Genomic DNA, 20,094 nt, shown 5'->3' on the forward strand with positions numbered 1-20,094 from the left:
CTCGCGATGCTGTGTAGGACAAACTATATTGTCATGGTGTTGACATGTGATAATGTCCATTTTGAACACAGCTTCTGTAAAGGTCAGAGACGAAGTCATTAAATTTCCTTATTATTATTATTATTATGTACAAGATAATTTTCTCTACACTATGCAAGTCATAAACCATGCATTGATGAGATTGGTTGATTAGCATTTGTACCGGTAAAATATGGTCTTGTACAGACTTTTTCCATCCTTGCAGATATGAGGTACTAGTGATAGCAGAAACACCAGATAATTTCTTGTAAAATTTCTCAGAGGTGGACTGTAAAAGTTGCATTTCATCGAATTAAGCAGGTCCATATGTTACTTATGTACAGAAACGTATGCCCAATATAATGGGGTTATCGATTGACTTAACAAGGGTGGAGATAAGCAGGGAAAAATTAGCGTGAAAAAAAAAGGATTTTTCAGGACTAGACCCAAATGCTTGACAGACATAGGTTCTCGAGATAACCAAGGTTGAGATAAGTGGGTTTGACTGTAATATTTTTTCCAAGTTCAAATTTTCAGATCATTATCTGTGTTGCCTCTGGCACAATGTAGGTTCCACCTGATCAAACTTGATTATTTTAGAAAGTGACTTGTCCTATGTACAAGGTCAGACATATCAGTGTTAGGACATGTCTAATATTGACATGGTGCATTTTTTTCTCTTAATTTTTTAAAATAAAATTTGAAATTTCTTTTTGCTGCACACACCTATGCACTAACCAGTTTAAACTTTACTTAACTAAGTGGATTGTGAGAAAACATTGATCCTGAGGAAAAAGTGGATCCTGAATAAAGTAGATAATGAGAAAAAGTGAAGAACTGCATTATGCTGGGAATCTATTAATTAATAAACCTATGCCAGTGTTTCTAGAAAATATATTACTCCAATTCAGCTACACTTATCCCCATTGACATGTGTAACAAAACTTGAAATATCATGTGAAGTGAAAAAGTACAAGTATATTAATATGGAGGTGCTCTCATAGTGGAGAAACTTCAGATTGACACTGACAACAAAAATGATTGTTTACTTGATAAGATACCACTGAAATTTAACTGAAACATTCTAGTTGTAAGAGATTTAGATGTTAAGGAAAGCATTTTTGAGTATTTGTGCAGTTTGTTCATTTCTGTACACCATTCATGATTTGTATACATAACATTACCTGTATTAAGCTCATTGGTTTGTCAGCAGTACAGAAAGTTTTAAAACATAACAGTTACTATGTTAGGCTGAATGTTTGGCCAACAGTCCACTAAGCAGCCAATGAGGTGCATGATTTTGTCTGGTCTGGTCTGTGTAAGTATGTGTAGCACAGTTATTTCCCCTGTCACAGTATGCATTGAGAATGACAGGATTAGAGTTAATTTTACCAGAATCTGCTATTCATTTGACTGCCACATCAAAAGACCTATATAAAGGAATACAATATGGTTTGTCTTATGTCAGGTGCCCACCAACACACAAAGGATTAAGATGTGAAATTGTGAATCAAGAGTACTGCCAAAATTACTGTTACAATGGAGGAAACTGTTCAATTGTAGGGATGACCAGGCAGTGTACATGTCCATTGGGTTATATTGGTAAGTATATGAAATTCTATTATAGGATTTTCCCCCACTAGTATTCCATAGTAAATTTGTACTGATACTGCCAAAGTTTCTTTGATCTGTGCACTCAGATATCTCTTGTATAGTACCTCACTATAAGACCCTTCATTATAACATGGTTCCTGTTATAAGGCTCTTCATTATAAAGTGGTTCCTGTTATAAGGCCCTTTATTATAACTGTTTTTGTTACAAGACCATTCACTATAACTGGACCTGTTATAATGCCCTTTATTATAACCCAGTTTTTGTTATAAGGCCATTCACTATAACTGGTCCTGTTATAATGACCTTTATTATAACCCAGTTTTTGTTACAAGGCCATTCACTATAACTGGTCCTGTTATAATGACCTTTATTTTAACACAGTTTTTGTTATAAGGCCATTCACTATAACTGGACCTGTTATAATGACCTTAATTATAACACAGTTTTTGTTATAAGGCCATTCACTATAACTGGTCCTGTTATAATGACCTTAATTATAACACAGTTTTTGTTATAAGGCCATTCACTATAACTGGTCCTGTTATAATGACCTTAATTATAGCACAGTTTTTTGTTATAAGGTCATTCACTATAACTGGACCTGTTATAATGCCCTTTATTACAACCTGGCTTCTGTTATAAGGTCTTTAGTTATAACTCAGTTCCTGTTATAAAGTGAGTAACGTCATGGGGCCCATTTCATTAGCTAGTAATAAAATGTTATGGATGATGAACTGGTCTCGCTATAAGGCAACATGCTCAGCCTTAACAAATGAATAATGTTATTTTGAGGGAATACTTGAATCAATGCAGAGAATATACAACATGACATTCTTTTCTTAGCCATTTATACTTTTTATTTCCCCAAGGATTTTTGTTTAGTTTTCCTTCACATTTGTAATGTGCATATTTATATTCATGCTCTTGTATGCCTTTGTTGAATTTCTGGTGTTTAGGTAGGGGCTGTTAACCAGCTGACAGCTCTCTAAGTGAAATTGCTGTTTAGAGACCTACGTGAAAATCTCATATTCACCAGTATTGCACCTTGAACAATCCCATGGCAGTTTTATTGATCATCCATAACTCGCATATTTTAAAGGTTAAAAATGTCTGTAATTTGATATGCATTGGAAGAAAGAGAAATAGATCGGTATATCAGCATGTTTCAATATACACTGACAAAAGAGTGCTGAGCCTCATGTTTAATGACTAGGACATCAAGATCATTGCAAAACTAGGAGGAAAAACAATGCAGTTATAGCTCCATAAACAACGCTTAGCTGTCCTTTTGCTGGGTGCTTGGAATATGTCTTCGTGTAGCATGTGAAATATACCATTGTAAGCAATTCTTGTGTTAACTTTTGACAGGGGATTCAAAGCACTTTGGAATTTGCCAGAGTTTGATTAATCTGTGTCGAAGTATGCATGCGCGGATTTCATTAAAAAATACCTTGTTAATTTCAGCATAGGTATGCAGTACAGAAATATGGATTGACCATATCAAAGACATCATCAGTGATGTGAAAAGAAATAAATAGATATGTGTTGATTTAATAGTAAATGATTGATTTAATAGTAATCCTTGAACATTCCAAAGATCTTGAAAAGTTGCCAACATTTGTGTGAATGCTTACAAATTTTGTGTAATTGTCATTAAGTTGTAGAAATTCAGTGGTTTTTTAAAGACAAATCCAAGTTGTATATAATCTGTCACAGTGTTTGACTTTGAGCTTCATCTCAATTTTCTATTACACAGGCAATTTGGGGCCAGCTCCTCTATGTATAAAACAGTTATATAGAAGCACATAGTGCCAGTTGAAACAATTATTATTGTATTTTATTTGTACTTGTTCTTTGGTTTTGAAGAACAGACTGTATGAAATATTTGTAGATGTCTTCGTATATCAGTATTTTTCAGTCTGTTGTAATAAGATGGTAGAGAAACTGATATTTTTCTGTTGCACATCTCATTCATGTTTTACTGCTTGCATGCTGGGTAAGAATAAACAGTGTAATTCCACTATGGTATGTTTCATTGTAGCATGAATTCAGATATAACACAATTGGTTCATGGCTCCCAAAACTTAGCATATTTGTTCATTTGTGAATTTTTTATTTTTTTTTAAAGTAAGAAAACTAAAATGTAAAAGGTTAACTATCATTTTGGGAAGAGATCATAGTATATGAATTTAGATGTAACATGATCGTCGCATGGCTCACAAGATTTAACACTAAATTCACTAGTTTCTTTACAACAAGCAGGAGTGTGATTTAATAATTTGGCAAGATATGATGCATTCTTGACAAAAATTCTCACATAATTGCATCTTTCTGGCTATGAAAAAGTGTGTAGTATATATTCATTTCAAATGTGTCTATAGTTGATCACTGCTCTTTCATCTCAACTTAGTTTTGAAAGAAGTCAGCTCATTAAAAAGCTGATTGGTGTTGATGTTGTTATTACAGAACTATGAACAAGAGAAGCCAGTAAGTCTTTTCCATTTTTCTTTGATACATTCTGTGTACAGGTTTTGCTCAAAGGAAAGAAAAGGTTCTCATCCGAATTGAAAATAAATTAATTTTAATAATTGTTAATGATCAATGTTAATCTCACTAGGTTGTTAAAATTATGGGGCAGTGATATGTAAAATAAAATACCCTCTGCCCCCCAAAAATGAGAAAGCCACCAACTTGCATTCATGGCTTTTTGGTGTTATCAGTCATACAATGAGTTGACCAGTAATTCACTACTCCCTCGATAACTCGCACCCTGATAACTCGCAAACCTACTTATAATGCTGGGTCAGTCCTGGATCTCACTTTAACTAGAAAGTCTAAAACATTTGGCCCATATTTGTTGAACATCAGTAAAATTATGATCAAAATTGGGAACTGAAACCATGAGATATCACTCGTTCTGTCATCAAAAAAGATTGATATGACCTGGAAATTTGAATCAACATTATGAAATTATCATCTTTTAATAAGTAGTCATTTATTTTGTTAGAATTTCTTTGCAAACCGCATTCTTGGTGCACTGTAAATAACAGTGCACAATGAAATTTTGGTCCATGAAAATGTCACTAATGCCTACTTGAGGCAGCACTGTAATAAATAAATCAAAATAAATTTTTTATTAAGCGAAATGCTTGTTTTAGTTATATCTTTTTGTTTGGATTAAGTCTAATGAACATTAATACAATCTGCCCTGTTGTATTCAAATATGAAATGTGTCTATTACCATAACAGCTATGTCCGTGAGCGTTTCTGTGAGAAGCTAATTAAGTGCTGACAGTGTTTTGATACCTGATTTGCATAAGTATATGTTGTATTGTTGCACTGAATTTAAAACTGATCTCCTTGTATTACCATGTTAATTAGTCTTTTGTATTAAATAAAAGGGGTGGAATGAATGAAAAGTTAAAAGGCGTACAGATCCAACCTGCCTTGAGAGCTAGCAGCCCTGCTGGAGTGGCAGGTCAACTCATTTCAAGTGATCATTCAAACACTGTTACAAATTTTTAGCCGGTAGCTTCTTGTGGGTCAGTGGTTCTTTCCAGGGTTTTCCCGGGTCCTTCCTCCACCATTAATACTGGACGCCATTTATAGCCTATCGTGTGCTGAAAAATGGTGTTAAACCGCACAACAACAACAACATCAACAACAACAAATTTTTATTTTGGTGCATGTAATCTAATTAAACTATCTTAATTTAGCATACTCTAAGATAGCAAGACAATCAAACAAAATGAATACTTGACAACATAAAATTTTGTTTCACAGATACATTTTGTCAATGAGAAGTTAGTTTCACAGCTTAAGTTTAATTTGTAATTATCGAATTGGCTCTCTTCCTCACAGATGAGAAGTTCCACTATTGCTTGCATTGAAATCATGGCATTAATATTTTACTAATAGAACAAAAGAAAAATTGACTTTTGACAATGACGGCTGTTTTACAAACTGTATGATCTGTTTCTTTTTTAATAAAAGGAATCTTGTTTTTATTGTGAATTTGAATTAATTACTATTCTGGTTCCCTGATAGGTATGCTTTTTGTGTTGCATTCCACTATAGTAGAGAACAAAGCAGGGAGCAAAAGGATCAGGGAACCAGATTACTCAAGAACAATATAAAGCAGTGATGTAATACACAGTGTTTTCACATACACATGACAGCTGTTTAAACCAGTTGATATGCAATCTCTTAGCAGTTGGGCATCTTGAAAATAAAGGTCATGTTTACATAAAAATGAATAAGTTAGAAAAAGCATGATATTGACAAGTATTTCCAATGCAATTTTAAAACGACCAGTTCGCTCCCCCCTTTACAGTTTTCTCGATGTCCAGCGAAGATGGTATCATTTCATTTTGCTATGGCGGTCCCTCTATAACTTGCACCCTCGCTTATAGTGCAGTCTGCATTTGGACCCCATTGTGCATGAGTTAACGAGGGAGAGGTGTACTATTCTGCACATCCTATAAAAGTGACCCCATTCTTCCTTAACAATTATTCTTGCAGTAGTTGTTGAAATAAATAGGGTCCACAGCACTAATTAGTGAGTATTTACAATGGATAATGGGATACTGAAACAAGAAGCTTGAAGCCTCCAGAGTTAAACAAATGCAATTAGCTTTGAGATTTAGTGTTCATAAGTCCAGCACATAATATGGTGGTCTAAAACAAGCTTCATAACCGAATTTATAAATCAGTTAATTTATCTAATATTTTTTGCGAAAAACAATCGATTTTTATTGATGCTTGTTTAATTATTTGTCATAAATACCCACTAAAGTCATCTTATAGACCAAAATGTCAGCAGTTTTGGTCATTGACACACAAATGTAAACAACCCCCTCCCCAATCATCTTAACCTCTTTTATTTTCTGGCTTCAAATCATTCACATATACACAGGAAACTCCTCCAGTGTGTGGGTGGAACAAAACCATTTATGCAATTTGGGTGGAGAGATTGGCTAATATAAATAAAACATTCTACTCTCTGCTGCTCTGCAGTGAGATAAAATCGTTGTTATAAAACAAATCTATCAATGAATACTGTGTTTATATTTTTTTCCTCTGCCCTTTAGAGAGTGACTCAACAATTGTTTTAAGGAACTCACTCTGCACCCACACAGTTGAATGGTTTACTCCCAACTTGGTTCAAGCAGTTTACATGTACACACACCTGTTGAATTATTGGTGCCAGGGTATTACAGGGTGAATACCTTCAACCGTTTTCAGTAGAAGTACATGCACTATATTGAAGCCTAAATACATGTTTCTTTTAGAAACTCTTCACATCAGAAGTAAGCATTGTATTGTCAATCAGAAAGCAGACCCTTTGGACATGTCCTGCAAATATGAATGTTGCGAGAATAAGGAAACAAACACCCATTTCATAAATTTGTTCAATGCATAAGCAAAGAAGTTAAATGGATTCAAATGGACATTGCAAAAAAAAAAATTTAATAATTTTTATATTTCTGGAAATTATGCAGCTTTATGCACATTTTTTATGGAATTACTATTATGGATAAAAACAGATTCAACTGATGAGAACGTGTACGTACCTATATATGCTTATGTTACAGATTTCATATACACAGAAATATTAAATGTTTTAAGTAGTTCTTTAATGTGGGACAATTTGATATTTAACATGTAGTGATTTAAGATGGTAATTGTGCCAATGAAGCACATGCTTTTGTGCCCGCTTTTATTATACCCCACCATTTTTGGGGTGTATGTATCATTTTCTTTAGTTCACAGACTTGATTGGTTATAGCATGGTCTGGTACATAACACAGTCATGTTTTATGGACCCCAACTATCATGCTATAGTGGAGTCACACAGTATTTGAAAATGTAATTGACATTTTTGTGTTTGACCTTTGACTTCCATTTCACCCCAGTTAGTGACCGCAGGGGTGGGATTCAAATACAAGATGATCCTTTTGGTAGATGATTACCAAAAGGCTACATTATGACAAAGTTTTGGAAATTTTCACCCATTGCTTTAGTAGGACGTGTGGTAACATATGGATGAATAACCAGATGGACAAACAAGGTGTTACACAATCTTGTTCTTTTAGAAAGCATATGTATTCAGATATAATACAAATTTGTATTACTTTTCATTTTTAGATTTCATGTTCAACTGGATTATTGCTTTTATTGATACTGCTCTTATGTATAACAGGGCATCAATGTGAAGGTTGTTCCCAGAGTAACATTCATCCATGCCGGAATGGAGGAATATGTACCCTTGATAGCAAAAATACTCCCAGGTGTAAATGCCGCCCAGGATACAGTCCCAGTGACTACTGTGAGAGTCTCAGTTGTGATGATTACTGCCTCAATGGGGGTACTTGTTCAAAGGGTTCAGAAAATTTGACTTGTGCGTGTCCAATTGGTTTCAAAGGAACTCGTTGTGATGAAGCTGACAAGGACTGCACAAAGCCAGGAAACTTATGTCAGAATGGAGGTAAAAGAATCTATTTGCCTCCTTTTATCCTTCTCAATCTCTTTATCTCAATGTTCCAGGATCAGTATTATACTTCAATGGATAGGGCATTTAGTTTGGGTAATGTCTGTCCATCCTATCCTGTCCTGTCAAAAATTTCATTTCTCCCTCTATCTCTCTGTCTGGCATACCAATCATAAATTATATTTTCATCTGTCTTCTCTCTGGTGAAACCATTTTGATATCTGAGATCAACTCTGTGTAATCTATAATACAATTCACTACATGTAACAGTGTCAATGTTAACATGTTGGTATTAATATTAACACATGGTGATAGCAATGTCTGTGTTAGCAGTCTATTTTGATAGCATTATCTGTGCTAGCAGTGTGTGTTGATAGCAATGTCTGTGTTAGCATTGTGTGTTGATAGCAATGTCTGTGTTAGCTTGTATGTTGATTGCAATGTCTGTTAGTAGCACTAATCATATTAGGCTTATATTGTGATCACACTGTCTGTTAAAATTATATGATAAAACTTTGCTTTACATTTTTTCAAAGGGGGGGGTGGTTATGTGGGATACAAACAATGCACAGTTTGTGGCCATGTGGGATACAACGTTGCACAGTATGAAGGTGAAATGCCATAGTCAGTGTAGCCCATTTGTTATTTTTGAAAATTCATCATCATTGTAACCTATGCCTTTTGTATTATGTGTAAGGCATGTGTAACATGTTTGTAAATTCATCACAATTATAACATAAAACTTTTGTGTTAATGTAATGTATGTGTTACTATGTAAATTCATCACCATTGTAACATATAACTTTTGTGTTACATGTAATGCATGTGTTACTATGTAAATTCATCACCATTGTAACATAACTTTTGTGTTACATGTAATGCATGTGTTACTATGTAAATTCATCACCATTGTAACATACACCTTTTGTGTTACATGTAATGCATGCGTTACTATGTAAATTCATCACCATTGTAACATATACCTTTTTGTTTTTTGCATACATGTATGTGAATAAAATATGTATGTATTTTGTCTCCTGGAATCAACTTTAAGCATATGATACTTTGTTAATTCACAGTTTTTCAACTATTTCAGGAATATGTGATCATCACAATACAATAACACCAGGAATATGTACATGTCCAAAAGGATTTACGGGGAGTCTGTGTGAGAGCCTATCGTGTGACAGTTACTGTGAGAATGGAGGAACATGTGCAATAGGTAAGGATTTTTGTGGATTTTGTGAGAGCCTGTCATGTGACAACTATTGTTAATATGGATTATATCCCTTTGTAGGCTCAATGATATCAATGAAAAAGCTATACCAGTAATTGCTCACGTGTGTTAAACAGTATACTGGAAGATCAAATATCAATAGACAGTGGCTAAAATGTGACCAGGACAAATAAGGTATTGTTAAAAAGGATGAATAAAACAAAATTATTTCAAATCTTTTTTTAGGAACAAACAATATGCTTTGAATTAGTACAATATGCTATATATACCATAAGTGTGCTATGCAGCCCAGTGAGTTTTTTTTACTGGTAATTGTTTTCTTTTATTTCATGTTTGAGAAATAAGAAAATACATGCAGAATGCAAACTAGATAATAACAAAACTTGTATAAAAGCAGTCATAGGTTTTAACAATTTTTTGACATAGTAATTGAACGAGAATTGGTATGTCTATGTGACCTGTTTTTGATTATGCCAATTGTAGAGCAATTTTAATAGCAAACCTGGTACCGTAATCCATACATAAGTCAATGCAATTTCAATGACATTATCTATATATAAGTTGATTTGGAAATAGACGAAGACCTGACTTTCAAGTCAAAAAGTATCGACTTATAGGATGGCAAATACAGTACTGGAAGAATAGATGAACACAAGCAATAGGTAAACCAGAAGAGGTTATGAGATGGTTTTTCATCAGTCATTAGCACATGTTTTATATCAAGATATCCATTACCTAATATCATCTGTAATTTTTCAGTCACTTTAACCAGAGAACTTGATCTGTTTTAAACACAAGAATCTTACACATCTAAAGATCAAATATTTTTTAATGGATCTTTTCAGCACTACTGATCATAGATGGGGGGGACAATACAGTATATATCTACATATTTGTTTCGTCCAACTGCAGATATAGACTCGGATCTGCCATCACATAATGCATCGGCAGATCAGGGTCTGTGTTATTTGTTGTGCTTGTTAATCTTGTCAAACAGTATAGACCCAAATCTGCCATCACAATATGTGACAGCAGACCTGGGTCTGTGCAGTTTCTACAGTTGGATCCAACTTAGGGAGTGTAGATGGCTTATATGGGTAAATTGCCTTAGATTACATCTATTACCCATTGTGTTGGATTTTCCTGTTCCTGTCACTGTTAATATGTTAATACTGTGTCACATGATTGATGTGACTGATGAAATATATGATCCTTATCTTGGATTTTCCTATTCCAAACTGATAAGATATGTTAATACTGTGTCACATGATTGATGCCAATATGATGGAATCTATCATACTGTGCCACATCATAGATAACAGATATGATAGAATATGTTAGTACTTTGTCATGTGATTGATACCTAATTTATAGAATATGTCATAATGTGTCACATGATTGATACCAAATAAAATAGAATATGTTAATACTTAGTCGCACAATTGATACCACTGATTAAACATATGATCCCTTATGTCAGATTTTCCTACTTCCTGTGTCACATGATTCGTATCAGATATAATGCTGAAAGATTTTTTTTATTGTTGTCATGTCAGATATAATGCTGACAGATTTTTGTATTGTCCCAATGAGAGCAAACAGTTCTTTACAAATTTGAAACTAAGATCATCGAGACTTATTATGAATCGAGTTCACAGTGTAAGTGCCTAGCAAATAAAGAAAAATGGTAGTTATAAAATGTACGTGTCATTCAGTTCATCAGTCATAGTAAGTGGTGCTTTGATTTTATAGCTAGAAGAAACCCAGGAGTATAAAGACTTCTTAAGATTACTAGAAATAATGATCCATTTACAAAAATGTTAATATTCAAGTGGTAATATACAACTGGGCATGTGTTTTGAGGAGCTAGATTGCTTGTTGCATAAATTTCTTTCACGAGGGCAATCCATTACTCTTCCCAATCTTATTGTTCAAAACAAAGATCTCAAGATGTTTTCTGAGCATATTTTGTTAACAGATTTCACAGCAGCTGCCTTTGGCAAATACTGAAGTTATTTACAGGTTCTGCAGTTTTAATGTATGACATCATGTGCCATAAACAGTGATGTGCCTTACACGTTAATGTAAATATTTGAGGAGAGTAAATAACTATCCTCCACACTACAAGGTGCTGAATTGACAAAACACAAGCCCTGATACAATTGTTAATATACCATATGTACTCGTACCATAACCTCTGTCTGCGTGGGTTCGAGTCTCGGATTCAGCCAATGTGGGTATCTGTGAAAGCTTGCCAGTAGCTTCTCGTGGGTCAGTGGTTGTTTCCGGGGTTTTCCCGGGTTCTTCCTCCACCATTAATACTGGCTGCCATGTATAGCGTATCGTGTGCTGAAAAATGGCATTAAACCCTACAACAACAACAACAACAACTCGTACCATAGCATATTGTGCCTGCAGATCAGGGTCTGTGTTAATTTATTCTACTGATTAATCCTATCAAACTGCACAAAACCAGATCTGCCAGCACATTTTGCAATGGCAGATCTGGGTCTGTGCAGTTTGCAGTTGGCCTCATCTTATAAGTGAGTAGAGATTGTACTTGAGTAAACATTCCAGTGTTAATATACAACTATTAATATTCCAATGTTAAGAAACAAGTGCAAACATTCCAGTGTTAGCGTACAAGTGATGATATTCCACAAGGTTCCCACGCTATGGGGAAATCTGGAAAAAGTCAGGAGAAATGATAATTTTTTTCCCTGACCGTGAAAAGTCTTTGAATTTCACAAATATTGACAAAGTCAGGAAAAAACCTAGGAATTTTCCACCATCACTTGACACCTGAAACAATCACGTCATTGAGTCATAACTAAACTGATCGCAAGTTAAATTTATCGAGTTCTAACCAGAATATTCAGAGGGTTGCAGTATGGATCATTTTGGTGCTTGCAATAAACATATATGCTGAATAAATCCAAACGTTCAGTGGATTAGATTCATCTAGTAGACTTTTATTTTCAAAGTCAGCTCGATATCCATAGCTTTCCTTACATGGAAGGCATGAAAACCAGTCTAGCATCACAAGAGGTCAACATGGTGGTGGAACATGTAGCCGCTTACCAAGTGGCCTAGCAAACTTTAAATGTTGTTAGATCGAGTGATACATACATGAAATCGTTATGAAAATTACCTCTTTTTCTCAGAAATTTTGACTATTATAATCATTATGTTTTTAATTTGCTGATAGACAATATAAAACTACGGCGTTGATGATATATGACCTGGTACTCACGATTTGCATTGCTAATTGCATGAGTACACAAATATAACATCCCACATTTGCAAATGTTGTGGAGAAAATAAAATATTAAATGAAAGTCGTATACTGGTTGTAAAAAAGTACAAAAACGAAAGAGCACAAAATTGTCCATATTTATATATTCTGAGAACAACTTCTGGAGTTTTGTTGTATCATGTGACTACCACATTGACATGTGCTCTCTGCTTAATAAATTAGACTGGCCAGATTGCTGGTTTTTACAAAAAGTATATGACTTTCATTTAATATAACTAAATTTCTGTACAACAACATTAAAAAGGACTTCCCATGTCGTCGTTTGAGATTTGTGAAGTCATGTGACTAGTAATGCAATTGGCAAGTACAGGGTCAGGTTTCATCTATGCCTTAGTTTCTCTAGTCCATCAGCGGATTAAAGACCTAACGATTATAATACTTGCCATTTATGAGAAAATAAATAATTTTCCTATCGATTCCATACAGGTATAAGTCGATATAGCATTTAAATTTTCTAGGCCTGCTGGTAAGTGACTACCATATCTCGCTACCGCACGGTGGCAGCAAATTCCAGATTTTCAATATGCAATTGCAGTGACCCCACACGCAGTGTCCAAATAAGAAAAATGTGGTGGGAATATTTGGAAGAAAACCTGGATTAGAAAATTGACAGCTATTCATTTTAAGACGAATTTGTAGTCCAAATTGTTGAGTCTCAGAGCTGAAATGAGAAATTGTCGTCCCTTGTATTATATATTAAAAACAATATGAGGCTCTGTGTCAATACAGGTTTGGGGACCGGTTTAATGAATTACAAGAGGACAAGTTTATTTAACAGAAAATTCAGTCCTTGTTTATACAACAGTATATAATTTTGAAGGTCTTTTGTCAAAATTTAAATCAACCCTTTTGAAAATGTTTTTTAAATTATGGATTTTTTTACCAGATTGTCTTCAGGAGATTAGGTTGTTTGAAAAATCTTTGGGATTATATTGGCACAGATAAATCCAGGGCTAAACTCTTTTCATTGCAAGACATGATTCTAATTGTTTGTGTTTATTGGGCTTTTTTATCTATATTTTGTAATGGGAAATGTTTACTTTCTATAAGATGCATTTATATATTGCTTTAGAATTCTTTAGAATTATAGGTTTGAAAGGAAACAAAACTAATTTATGTTCATTATGTTGTTCCTAATTAGCAACATAATGTAGTCAGCAGAATAAAGTTAAAATTTTTATTCTATACATTTAAATGACTTTACATGCCAATTTATAGGAATAAAATCAAACTTGTTTTGTGTGAGACATTTTGTGGTTTTGTACATGATCATCTTTTCTGACTTCGATGTTTTGGTGAGTCTTGAAAGAGAAATATCTTTAGATTTAGAAATTATTATGTTTTATAATCTAAAATGTTCTTTATTTCCATTCAGTAATGGTCATATGTGAACTTTGAAAAAATTAATTTCATCCTGAAAATCCGCTGGAAATGACCTGGAAATTTATCTTTAGAAAAGCATGAGAACCATGATTCCAGTGTTAGGATACAAGCGTGAACATTCCAATGTTCATATACAGGTGTAAACTTTCCAGTATTTATATAAAATTGTTGATATTCCAATGTGAATATACAGTGTTAACATTCCAAGGTTAATATAAAAATGTTAATATTCCACTGTTAATATGCAAGTGTAAACATTCCAGTGTTAGCATACAAGTGTTGATATTCCAATGTTAATATACAAGTATGTACATTCCAGTGTTGATATACAGGTGTAAGCATTACAGTGTTTGTATACAAATGTTGATATTCCAGTGTTAATATGCATGTGTTGATATTCCAGTGTTAATATACAAGTGTTGATATTCCATTGTTAATATACAAGTGTTGCTATTCCAGTGTTAATATATGTGTTGATATTCCAGTGTTAATATACAAGTTTAAACATTCCAACATCAATAAACAAGTGTAATCATTTCAGTGTTGATATACAAGTGTTGACATTCCAATATTCCCCTGTCAATGTACAAGTGTTATTAATCCAGTGTTAATATTCAAGTGTGAACATTTCAATGTTGATATGTAAGTGTTAATATGCAAGTACTATTTATAACTTTGGAAGTGTAATATTACCGTGAATTTATTTTAAGCATTTTCCTTTTAAGCTGCACAAGTTACATAAGCCCATGTAAGTAATTTTTTGTCTGTTTTCTATACTAATTAACTCTAATTACTAATTAACTCCCACTATCGTTTACAGAGAATCAAAAACTGGTATGCAGGTGCTCACCTTACTTTAATGGGAGCAGATGTGAAACCTGTGTGTGCATCCATGGAAATTGTTCCACAGAGAAGAATACAAAATGCATGTATGTTGCTACATTTTTAAAGAAAAATACTCTGTGAAAGCTTGTCGTAACAAGTCCCGACAGTTTTCACTAACGCCCTGCCCCACGCTAGTTTCTAGACTGTGACCCAGGAATCATTACCTGACATCTGTGACAGATATTCTGCACTGTCCAGTTGTGACTATGTAAATTCCACATTAAAAAACTCAAAACACTTCTGTAATTGCAGTCACCATTTCATTTACCCTTGACCACTTTCTTAAAATTTTTTTTATCCATCTTGCAGATTTTTGCCAATTTTGTATTGTACCAAATGTGGTGGACTACAGACTGATAATTAAAAGAGCAAAAAAGAGTTAAAGACAGATGGATGGCATTGCAATATACAAAATACGTTTAAGATATTTTCATTAGCAGAATGGCTCAGATTTAGTGCAAAATACGTTTTTCACTGTTAGAACGGTATAAATTTATTTCACATTTTTGTTAAGTCATAAGAATTTAGTGTCATTATGTTGTTTCAAAACTAGTAGAATGGCTTTTAGTGGTTCAAGTGATAGCAGGAAAATGTGGATTGAGAGTTAGCTGGAGTAAACAAAAAGTGTAAGAAAATAGCTGTAGCCATGTATATGTAAATAACATCGTAGAACCCTCCTTGGCAGAATCTTGATGTAGCGACCTTGTTAAAGTTATTTATTTATTTTTATTTTAATACAATTTTATCTAACTCTTCTCAGATTTGGAATATAGTTGCAGTATGCACTTATCATTAGTTAAATAAATGCCCTCATTAGTAAAGCTTATGGTTGGGGTTGGTGTAACTTCTAATTGACAGTTCTAATCTGGGTTGTACATTTTGATCAGAAATCAGTGTGGTGGGTGGATGGGGGAGGGATTGTTATTATTATCACATGAGTCTGACATTTTATTGATAAAGTATGGTGAAATCTCAGACAACACAAAATCACCTTACCTGTACCATAAATTCAGTTTATAAAACAGATAAGGTGACTTCGTGTTGCCTGTGATTTCATCTTATTTTATCGATAAAACATTCAACTCGTTTGTTGTTATTGTATAAGGCATTGGTATAGATGAAACTTAACGTAAAATGACATAGAAACAGGGAACCAAAAGTAATCTGCAGAATTTACATATGTGTAAAACATTCCAGATCAGTATCATGTGACCCTATACATCCAATCAGATTGAGAAAACTTGGTCCATTAAGAACAATTGGAATTTTATAAACACACCAACCCACATTGATACATCATAGTATGGTTCACTGGTTTGACTAATAGAATCCATCACATGCTTGCAGTGGAATAGGGAAATCGCCAAAACCTATCTGAGGATCAGCATTTTGTGAGCCTGCATCACACATCATAATCATCACAATGCCATGGACAGCCAAGCCAGGCATGGGAAAAAGCAAAGTAGTATGGGTGTCATTTTGTTTAAAACTCACCCAGGAATGTAAATTCATATAATCCAATATACATGTACATTGATGTTGGATAATAAATTCACCCTCAGGCTTATAAGTCATGGGCAGGAAAGAGTCCCTCATTACTAAATATAATAAAATTTATTATCCTGCAAAAATTATATTTATTCGGATCCTTTATTCATTATCTGTCAGTCTCGGATTTAGGTAGACTTTGCCAGTGTATTCTTGAATTGAACAGGCACCATGTTATGTCAGATATAAGAAGAAATCTAGATACCAAAATGTAAATTTTTCTGTTTCAGCTGTGATCGTCTATATGAGAGTCAGTTCTGTAATGTCTCTGTGTGCCGTACTTACTGCCTTAATGGAGGAGAGTGTGTCAATTGTACAGTGAATAAAGAGACCTTTGTACCAGAATGCCAGGAGTGCATGTAAGTTTATTTTTAGCAACAGAAGGAAAAAAAACATTTATGATAATAGTGAGAATATCAGAACCTTGAAGGTAGAGAAAGAACTCGGATTATTTTACTTTCAAATGAATATTGTCCATTCAGATGTCACATGCAAACAAATATTTTCAGATCAGATTTCATATGCAAATAAATATTGTCCAATCAAATTTGACATGCAAATGAATGTGGTCTAATCAAAAATCACATGCAAATGAATATGGTCCAGTCAAACTTTACATGCAAATGAATATTGTCCAGTCTGATGTCACATGCAAATGAATATTGTCTAATCAGATGTCACATGCAGATGAATATTGTCCAATCAGATGTCACATGCAAATGAATATTGTCCAATCAGATGTCACATGCAAATGAACATTGTCCAATCAGATGTCACATCAGCATAGTGTCCTGAGTCGCCTGAGAAAATTCAAGAAAGATGTTGAAACAAATGGCATATGAGGATCATGCCTGGTTGAAACCATGGCAAGCTACTGAAATGCCAAATAGGAAACTCTAGGCATTAAGATATTGTGTCTTTCCAGTCTTTTCTCGACATTGGGGTTTAGTGCTTAAAATAAATTGTTGGATAGATATATAAATTATTTTTATTTTGAAGTGAAGCATCTGACATTCCTTTTTCACATCGGGAGGGGCGTGCACCTCAGTCGCTGTAAGCAGAAATCTGTGTGATAGTAATTCCATCCAAAAATGTACACTGTTCCATACAGATCACTTGTGTTATTATTGTGTTTCTCAGTGAGTCTGGGTAGACCAACATTGACTTTTCACTACTGATCTTTATATCCTTCATAAAAAATTAGTTTTACAAGGATTATGTATTCAGTGTCATGGCAGAGTAAAATGTAAATGTTGGTTTGGCAGAAACATCATTTCATTGGTCAGTAGGGAATAATTTCTAAGCCTTTGCAGACAGGTCTAGTTTGATATTATGTATCCACACGCCAGATCTCATGGGTAGGATTTCCAGTTCCACATCATTGCATATGATGAACTATTATGACCCATGATCAGGATATTTGTTATGAACCCACCTCAGGATGTCTATTAAAACCACTCATCAGGATTTCTATTATAACCACTCATCAGGATTTCTGTTATAACCACTCATCAGGATGTCTATTATAACCACTCATCAGGCTGTCTATTATGACCAATCATCAGGATTTCTATTATAACCACTCATCAGGATGTCTAGTATAACCACTCATCAGGATATCTATTATAACCACTCATCAGGATGTCAATGATAACCACTCATCAGGATGTCTATTATGACCAATCATCAGGATTTCTATTATAAACACTCATCACGATGTCTATTATAACCACTCATCAGGATTTCTATTATAACCACTCATCAGGATGTCTTATTATAACCACTTATCAGGATGTCTATTATGACCAATCATCAGGATTTCTATTATAAACACTCATCAGGATGTCTATTATGACCACTCATCAGGATTTCTATTATAACCACTCATCAGGATGTCTATTATAACCACTCATCAGGATTTCTATTATAACCACTCATCAGGATGTCTTATTATAACCACTTATCAGGATTTTCTATTATAACCACTCATCAGGCTGTCTATTATGACCAATCATCAGGATTTCTATTATGACCACTCATTAGGTTTTCTATTATAACCACTCATCAGGATTTCTATTATAATCACTCATCAGGATGTCTATTATAACCACTCGTCAGGATTTCTATTATAACCACTCATCAGGATTTCTATTATGACCACTCATTAGGTTTTCTATTATAACCACTCATCAGGATTTCTATTATAACCACTCATCAGGATGTCTGTTATGACCACTCATCAGGATTTCTATTATGACCACTCATCAGGATGTCTGTTATGACCACTCATCAGGATTTCTATTATGACCACTCATCAGGATGTCTATTATGACCACTCATCAGGATTTCTATTATGACCACTCATAAGGCTGTCTATTATGACCACTCATCAGGATGTCTATTGTGACCACTCATCAGAATTTCTATTATGACCACTCATTAGGATTTCTATTATAACCACTCAGCAGGATGTCTATTATAACCACTCATCAGGATGTCTATTATGACCACTCATCAAGATGTCTATTGTGACCACTTATCAGGCTGTCCAACATTATGTGTGAGTCCTTTAGTCATCACCTTTTCTGTCAGCCCATCTCTTCATCCATTTACACTTTTAGCCATGAAATGTCTGCAGCTCTTGCAAATAATTTGATGCCATTTGGTACATGATTTGATGATTGCATTCTGTTATGCCTTTTCAATGGGTAAATTGTTTCAGGTCTAGTGCTAATGTCATTTTCTCTCCTACAGCGGATCCTCGAAACCAGCATAGCCCAGGTACCAATCTAAATATTCTGATGCAATGTAATGGTTACATCATCTCAGAGCTCTAAATCAATTTCGGATGGAGTTGTGGCTCCTGATAATTTGCTTCATATTTTCACATGGCATGTCTTAATGGTCAATGCGTAGGAACTGTTGAACACTTTCTAATGCAATTTGGTATTAACAATGTCTCCAAGAACTAGATTTGCCTTTGATGGGTTTTGTCATGCCATATATATGGTGGATAGAGTTATGGCCCTTGACAGTAAACTTCATATTTTCACATGCATGTTGCATGTAACCAGCAAAGCCAAAGAATCATTCAACCTATTCTGATGCAGTCAATATGGACATTGTGTCATATGCCTAGATGTGCCTTCTGTCATTTTTATATTGCCAATTAGTTAATACCTCTTGTCAAACAAGTTCTTGTCTTCACATACTTGCAATTAATATAACTCAAGAATGTTACACATATTCTGATGATTTTGATAGAATATTGTCTCATAGACTTGGATGCACCTTTTTTAGATTTTGTCTTGTCTGCATGATTTTGTAGAGAGTTATGACCTATGACAATCAGCTTCATGTCTTTACTTTTGATGCTTCATAGCTTGGAAATTATACAACATATTCTGATGGAATTTGATGCGAGCATTGTGTAATAGACCTGGATTTGCCCTCAGTGGATTTTATTTTGTCCACATCATTTTTTGAAAACATGCCGATCAGCTTTTCAGCTTTAAATGGAGTGTTGCTTGTCATCGTTAATGGGGCTAGATTTCAAGCATTTCCTATTATCATAAGAGAAGTCATGGCCACAGAATACCCAT

General features: G+C 34.2%; 1 protein-coding gene across 2 annotated transcripts in view; it reads left to right on the forward strand.

Annotated features, from left to right (window-relative positions):
• Window positions 1–20,094, forward strand: part of LOC149790231 (prolow-density lipoprotein receptor-related protein 1-like) — a 393,476-nt gene that overhangs the window by 354,450 nt on the left and 18,932 nt on the right. For both annotated transcript variants that reach the window (XM_089972262.1, XM_089972261.1), the window contains exons 74-78: window positions 1,487–1,620; window positions 7,836–8,120; window positions 9,220–9,345; window positions 14,880–14,988; window positions 16,723–16,851. In XM_089972262.1, coding sequence (XP_089828388.1) covers window positions 1,487–1,620; window positions 7,836–8,120; window positions 9,220–9,345; window positions 14,880–14,988; window positions 16,723–16,851 — 783 coding nt within the window. The remainder of the gene's footprint in view (window positions 1–1,486; window positions 1,621–7,835; window positions 8,121–9,219; window positions 9,346–14,879; window positions 14,989–16,722; window positions 16,852–20,094) is intronic.

This window comes from Sinohyriopsis cumingii, chromosome 10 (assembly GCF_028554795.1).
Source record: "Sinohyriopsis cumingii isolate HCF-2022 chromosome 10, ASM2855479v2, whole genome shotgun sequence".
Classification (NCBI taxonomy): Eukaryota; Metazoa; Mollusca; class Bivalvia; order Unionida; family Unionidae; genus Sinohyriopsis; species Sinohyriopsis cumingii.